The sequence below is a fragment of the Brachyhypopomus gauderio genome, chromosome 13 (genome assembly GCF_052324685.1).
Source record: "Brachyhypopomus gauderio isolate BG-103 chromosome 13, BGAUD_0.2, whole genome shotgun sequence".
Taxonomy (NCBI): Eukaryota; Metazoa; Chordata; class Actinopteri; order Gymnotiformes; family Hypopomidae; genus Brachyhypopomus; species Brachyhypopomus gauderio.
In genome coordinates, this window is record NC_135223.1 from 23882732 (window position 1) to 23890504 (window position 7773).

Consider the following 7773-nt stretch of genomic DNA (forward strand, 5'->3'; position numbering starts at 1 on the left):
GCACACCGCTGAGCGTATGCCACAACCCAACACACTCCCCACCACCGCTCTGTCACTCCCTTCATCTCTCCGTCTTTTTAGTGTTTCTCTTTTCCTTTTTAAACTTCGTCTGGTCTCCATCAGGGCAACACCGTATACCCCCCCCCACCACCACCACCACCACCACACCACACCACACCACACCACACACACACACAGAGACACTCATACCCACATTGAACCTACTTTGTCCAGCATTGGGAAAGATGAAAGTGTGGTTTCAAAGTTAGTACCAAACTCCAGGTCATTCATTATGGGGCAGGTTCCTCACACAATCAATCTCTTCAGCTCTCTGCCTTCTTATCTTTGCCTGTCCTATCCTTCTGTCATTGTCAACAGGAATTGGGATGTTGAGGTTTAAAAATGACTCTTTGTTGCAATGGATCATTATGCATGCCATATACCAGACTCTGACATCAATTACTCACTGACCTTTCAAAGTAATCGTTTTGTCTACTCTTTTTCCTTCACCCAAAGTCAGAGCAATTTGGGGAAAGCAGTGTAGATTTGGTTTGTTGTGATTGCTTTTTGTATTTTTGTTTGGTTTGTTTTAGTTTCACTTACATCATCCTGTTTAAGTGGATATCTTCGTTTTTGTCTATGCATCTCGCAGTCTCAAGGACACAATGGCTCCTTGGCTAACCAAACCCATTGATTTTTGGCTGTTGATTTATGAAGGTGAGGTAAAGCACTACAGAGCATGCTCTGTGCCATCTGGGGGGGGGGGGGGGGGGTGTTAGTGGACAATATGAAGCAGAAGCTTGACTAGGTTATCTCGAATCCAAGGTCAGAAGACTAGGTATGATTTCACATTGTGTTGTGGAAGAGTTTACAAGCATATTTACTTTTTTTCTCTCTTTGATTTCTGTATGGTTTAGTCCAGAAAGCATGACAACAGCAGACATCTAAGCAAAGTTGTTCCAGATTACTATGCAAAGACTTAATCATTCAAGGACACGTCTGATTTAAATAAGAACATAGAATTCCTGTACGAATAAAGTGAAGCATACATTAAACGGTTCTAGTATTATGCCAAAACGGGTAAGAACACATGAACTACAAATGTTTCCGTCCTGGGAAGTTTGTGGTCAAGTGTGTAAAAAGTCAGATTAAATGAGAGTAAATATTACTGTAAATTTATAGTGTGCACAATTAAATTATTATTTTAGTCTTTATTGTTTGTTTCCTTCTGTTTTCCCCATTTTAATGAGAGGAAATAAGGGTCAGTCATGTCTCACCTCAAAACCTCCTCACCTGAGCATAGATATCACCATGAAAGTGTTTGACATCATTACATTTGAAGGTTTTGAAAAACAAAGTGCTAAACCTCTTTCAATTTACAGAATACATTCTAGATTCCAAAATCAACCATCGGTATCCCAGTAGAAATGTCATAAGAGTGTAATCACAGTGTTATTATTGCTCTGAAATGAAAGCAAAGTTTCTGAGATTTTTAGATCTTGCTGTATCTAAAAGGAAGTGTCATGCCGTGTCACCTTTGCATTTCTTTACAACCTGTTTGAAAACTTATATGTAAAGTTTTTGTAGCATATAAATACACATATGTGGGCAAAAATATATAAGCAAATTAATAGCTTTCCACACTTCTGGAATATTAGTTTAGATAAGCAACATGAATTTGTAAGAAAATCACAAAAACAAAATTGCTGCAGCAAGTGATTGTTTGTGAGTGGGAGTCGATTCTCAACGAATGGTTTCTCCTTGTGTTCTGTGGGGGCAATATATCACCTGCAAGTATACTATTGGCAAAGGTGTCATGTTAATGATCGCACCGTTACCTTCACAGCTCATTCTTGGGGCCTGAATACAATATGTCTCCACAACAGACATAAGTACAACATTTCAATATTCACATTTTCACAAGGCTATGACAAGCATTTTTTATTTGATTAATGTATCTTTGATAATTAATTTAAGTGAAGTAAAGTAAAGTAAAGTAAAGTAAAGTGAAGTGGATGGATGGATGGATGGATGGATGGATGGATGGATGGATGGATGGATGGATGGATCAGTTCTTCATGTTTTCAAAATAATTATAACACCCAAATGTAACTGTTCCTGTTTAAATTGTTTAAAATAATTTTCGTTTTTTTCTTTTGATACACGTAATTCCTTCTGACGTAAATGTTGGACTTGAACGGAAGGAGATGTCAGAATGGCAGCACGGGTGTCGGCCGTTGTCTTCAGTTTCCATCTGTTATAAGCTCGCGCCTGGGTGCTCCCTCCCTCTTCCTCTGTCTTACGCTATGGCCACAGCGCGCGCAGAGGCTCTCCTGCTCTCCAGATCTGGGTAACATCTACTTCTGTCTGAAGGTAAACTGTGTGTGCGCTTATCCCCTGCCATTTCAGCTTGTCTTTGTGCACAGAGGAAGACGAGTGAATCTGCGTATCTTTGGAGAGGATTTGCGTGTTTCGGGATATAAGAGCGTTTCTCTGGCACGCCGGAGCTGCACTCGCCGCGCGCATCCGCACGTGGCCGTGGATCTAGTGCAGACTCCGAGAGATGCTGAAGACGGTGCTTCCTAAATCTCTGACGACTAAAGCGAGCTAAGCCTGGGAAAGGCAAAACTTTTAGTGAGACTTGAATAAGCAAACATCAGCACAAAAAAAAAGTTAAGCGGGAGAAGAAAAAAAAGTGCTGTTTGGGCCCAACCCAAAAAGGTTCATTAACATTAACAAACCGAATAGGTTCGGTTTTTTTCTCATCTTAGGGGTTCCTCATCAACCAGCAAGATTTCGCCCAAAAGCAGACAAGAGGATCGCCCTGCGCTGACGAGGCTGGTCGGCAGGAAGCGGCTGATCGTGGCCGGGGTGCTCGGGGTCGTCATGGTGTTAGTTCTGGTGATTTTGATCCCAGTTTTAGTCAACTCTGCTGGAACCTCTGCACATTACGAGATGCTCGGAACCTGCAGAATGGTTTGCGACCCTTATGGCACTAAATCACCAACAAGCACCGCTACGGCAGACACGGTGCGAGACAATAACCTCATGCAGTCATTACCAACTTTTATACAAGGACCCAAAGGAGAACCGGGGCGCCCGGGGAAGGTGGGGCCCAGGGGCCCACCTGGGGAGCCGGGTCCGCCCGGACCGCCCGGACCACCAGGAGAGAAGGGAGACCCGGGACGCCCCGGATTACCTGGACCACCGGGACCAAACGCTGCCGGCGCGATCAGCGCTGCGACGTACAGTACCGTCCCCAAAATTGCTTTTTACGCAGGCCTTAAAAAGCAACACGAGGGTTACGAGCTACTTAAATTTGACGACGTCGTGACTAATTTGGGGAATCACTACGACCCAACGACTGGAAAATTCACCTGCTCTATACCAGGGATATATTTCTTCACGTACCACGTACTGATGCGGGGCGGAGACGGAACCAGCATGTGGGCAGATCTGTGTAAGAACAATCAGGTGAGATGTTAAGATTGTGGGGGTTATGATTGATCGTTTGCATTTCAGTTCGCATTCAGCTTGTTAAGTTTCTAGAAATACCTGTTGTTCGATGGTGGGCTACATGTAATCTGTGCATATTAACGTTTATAATGGTGCAGACTTTGTAAGATTAATCAAACCCTCAGCTTTTCTTCTCAGTCGTTCCGTATAGTTTAATGCTTTGATTCTAGGCAGATGCAGAAGCTTTCTTGTAGAATTTCCCAATTTATTATTCAGCCCATGATTGCATTATTACTGCTTATGTAGGAGAGTGTAATTCGGAAACAACTCGATGGAGAAATAGTTTGCCATTATTGGGTTGCGAGCATTTAGATGTAAAAATGTTCTTAAGGATGTGTTGACGCTCGTTTAGTATCGGTTCATGAGAAACGTCAATCATACAATCCCATAAAAATGAGATCTGTTCTTCATTCATCCGTGGACCGTGCTCGTTTTGTCCTGGTTTCATTTTTAATCTCCTTAAAACAGAACCAGCAGCAGCACTAACAGTCAAACCAAAAACACCACCAAAATTCTCAACTAGACCTATACAGACATTTATTGTTGTTTGTGTTATTAGTGGTTTGTTTGTTGTTAGTTTTTAATTTTTTAACAGCCTTGGGCATGAACACACATGGGGCAATAGAGAAGCGCTGTGTACGTCCACAGACCTGCACTAATACCCCACTTCAGTTTCGGGACAAACATACAAATCTTCCATATATATTTTAAACAAATTCATCAATATATAACAATGGAACCTACACGAACCCAATAAATACCATACTCTATTATTTGTGTCAGTCTAAAAATAATTGAAATATTTAATTGAATGGCAATTTAAGGCCTACTTATGATCAGAAATATAAGGTAAATAAATAACCTTTTCTTACTGTATTTTCATAAATACTGCATTTTAATACTGCCTTTTCTTAAATGATGGGTTTCTAAGGAAGAGGTGATGTGTGTATTTACACCAGAACCAGAACTAAGTTTGGAGGCGTTGCTTAAATTATTAATGGTTTAATAGAGAAGAAATGTCCAGTGAAACGTTCTTTCGTCGTATTCATGTGGTTCCTATTTATCATTTGTGTTGATTATGGTCATTTTTTCCCAGCAGCTCCACAAACACTAGAATAAAAAATCTCCTCTAGTTCTGACCGTGGTATTGAACTTTGTTTTGCGCAATATGTTAGAAAACGCATTGAATCTGGCAGTAATTGTGCGAATATTCCTGAATTAAATGTAATTTAGTCCAAGTAGCTTGACTAAGCAGCATATCTTCACCACAGGTCCGCGCCAGCGCCATCGCCCAAGATGCGGATCAAAATTACGACTACGCCAGCAACAGCGCTGTTTTGCACCTGGAGCCCGGGGACGAGGTCTACATCAAACTGGACGGCGGCAAAGCCCACGGAGGCAATAACAACAAGTACAGCACCTTCTCTGGGTTCATCATCTACGCCGACTAAGACACTGTCCCCCCCTGAGCTACTCCAGCGCGTCTCACCTTTCCTTTCTCATGTCGCCAAGTGTCCCAGGGCCAGAGTGACACACTCCGCCATCCACAACGTCCCGTCACCAAAGAAGTTGGTAAGAATGTGTGGGTGGGATAACACCGTTTCCTCCAAGTCTAATTCGGAAACAGACAGAAAGTCAACTCTTTATTTTCCAAAGGACAAATGATAGTCCGCGTAAATAGAGGGAAACGGTGATACAAATTCTTGGCTAAAAAGTGCGTGCGCGTATTACGCAAGCAGTACATGGCTTGGCCAAGTGTAAATCGATTCTCTAGCGGCAAGAGACTTTTTATAAGATGGAAAATGAGAAACTAAATGTGCAATAACTTTAACAATTATAATGCTCGTATTTCCAATACTACCTGCATATCAAGCTTTTGTCCAGCATTGAGCCGCAACTCTGACGCCTAAAGTAGTTTATGAATGACGTTTGACTATGTTTATGACTGAAGGCCATATCTAATTTATCCCAGACTAAACTACGATTTCTTGTCATATACATAGCACAGACAGAGATCAGCAAATCTCATTGGAAGGGCGGTAGACAAGCTAGACATCTGCTGGATTATTGTTGAGGTCCAGTCTTCTAATTTTGATGTAATCTGTTGCTTTTGCTCGGTTGGAGCTGGTTTACGTGTCGCAGTTGAACATCTGAACTTCGTAACATGTTGTTAAAGTTCTACTAATAATGCCATGGCACACGGAGCGACAGTTGGATTTAGCACGTTGGTTAGAAGTGTAGAATAACAGCTGATCTTTCTAATAGGTATTCATGGTAGGCTAACTACAATGCAGCATGAATTTCAAATGAATTATTCACTCCAGAGTTGTATATGACTTCAGTATAGCCAGTTTCTCTTTTATCTCCATACATCAGCTAAATATATTACAAAGCTCAGATTCAGCAGTGTGATGAAGATGCAACAGTAGAAATACTGTCTTACATAGATTTCCTGAAGAGAGGATGAATGTGCTTTGTGATATTAAGAATACTATGGAGAATGTACGTGTTGATATGTAAATGTGTGTCTATATAAAAGGGAATCAGCGAATGTGACTACAGATATCACTTATTTTCTATGTACATATAGTTTTTTTCCCCTAAAATGTCTACAAAGCACTGGAGTGTCTCAGTGTTTTGGGAATGGCGTACTGAAAACCTTTGCATTTTATTTTCAGAAATACAGTGTGTAAGAATTATTGTGTAATGACAGAAGATTAAATTTTTATTTTAATTATTTTTTTGGATTCCCAGAGTACACTTCATCTGTATAGAATGAAACACATTTTTCCATTAAATGGAAGTTTAATCTGATATGTGTATTTCTCTGATTTATGCATATAACCATTGTCAATCTTAAAAATCTGCACTAAGTGCAAAACTAAAGCAATTAGTCAGTTACTAGATTCCCATGCAGCATTACTGACTGTGACATTTCAAACAGTCTTGTGTTATTTTCTCCTTATGAACTATATAGGCACCGAGGCAAATCTGTCAAAATATGGCACAGATACGGGATCATCTCTTCATCAGTCAGAAGGTTTTCATTCTTGTACTATGGGGGAATCAGGTCTATCCCCTCTCCCTTTGTCTCCACCATGAAGTCACATTAAACCCAAGAAGGAACCATTGGTGTCTATAATTGAGATTAATCAGGAACTGTGTCTCAGATATGCTCCCTAGTTAATTCCACTCTCTCCGACCCCAAGAGAAAATTCTGTAGTTCTGGATTATACCCTATAACATCTGTTTCTTGTGATTAACACAGCAAGTGCAGTCCTGTGGCCCATGACTCTCGTGATGACATAGGCCCCTGTTGTGCATGGGTGTAAGTGCTTCCTGTTTGTGCTGTGTACCCAGGAGGCCTGGCAGTTGGATCAAGCATCGTGTCATGTCTGAACAATAGTTCCCACCCACGCACCAAGGCACAGCGCTGGGACTGTGTCAGGAGCAGCCTGGCTGTACTGGCCACAATCTGAGGGTTACGACAGGAGATGGTCCACACACATTCATCGTTTGCTTTGTTTCTCAGAACCTATTAAGGCTGGTCAGATGTTTGTGGTTTAGAAGGGGCCCTCGCCACCCAAAATTCATCTGTATGAAGCTTCAGATAAATCCCATGAAAAGAAGGGCTTGATGAAATGTGGATTAGGCAGCAGGCAGGACAGTGAGGAAAACACCTTTGACAAAGGACAAACGCCTTATTCGTGCATTTCTACATATGCAACTATTTACAGCAGCATTACAGAATGTTGTTGTATTCAGACCAAGTTTGCAAATATGTTCTTCTTCTTGCTGCCAGTTTTGTGGTTTGATTTATTTTTGTGATGTTCTAATATGTAAGCTGCAATCTTTTTCTTTTAGACTCTCTTAGACTGCCCAGAGGTGTGTAACTTAGCCAATCAGTGCAGGGTCATCCCGAGGTCAGTTCAGTGTGTGTAGAACACTCAGATCACCCCATAAACCCCAAGCTCTCTAATGAGCACATCACTCCTTCTGCCTACTACCCATCAACAGTCCTTCCCTTTCTCTCTCTCGCTTACAAACACACACACACACACACACTCGCATCTGCACATGCACGCTCACATCTTTTTTCTCTGGCTACCTCTTTGGCTCCATTTCTGACATATCAGTGGCACTTTCATGTGGACGCGTTTTGTCACTCAATCTTTCATCTTCCATTTTTTCTAAAATGACAGTGACCTTTGCCTAAGAATGAATCAATATCTTGCCACCACTGGTCCAGCAGCAGAA

General features: G+C 41.6%; 1 protein-coding gene across 1 annotated transcript; it reads left to right on the top strand.

Moving 5' to 3' along the window:
• Nucleotides 1-2205: 2205 nt before the first annotated feature.
• c1ql3a (complement component 1, q subcomponent-like 3a) lies at nt 2206-6263 on the top strand. Its single transcript, XM_076970514.1, has 2 exons — nt 2206-3474; nt 4788-6263. Exons 1-2 carry the CDS (start codon nt 2887-2889, stop codon nt 4965-4967), a joined length of 768 nt encoding a protein of 255 aa, XP_076826629.1. The 5' UTR covers nt 2206-2886; the 3' UTR covers nt 4968-6263.
• Nucleotides 6264-7773: the final 1510 nt, after the last annotated feature.

Coding starts and splice junctions, on each gene's coding strand:
- c1ql3a (XM_076970514.1), top strand. CDS start 2,887: ATGGTGTTAGTTCTGGTGATTTTGATCCCAGTTTTAGTCAACTCTGCT. Junction 3,475..4,787: donor ATCTGTGTAAGAACAATCAG/GTGAGATGTTAA, acceptor TCTTCACCACAG/GTCCGCGCCAGCGCCATCGC.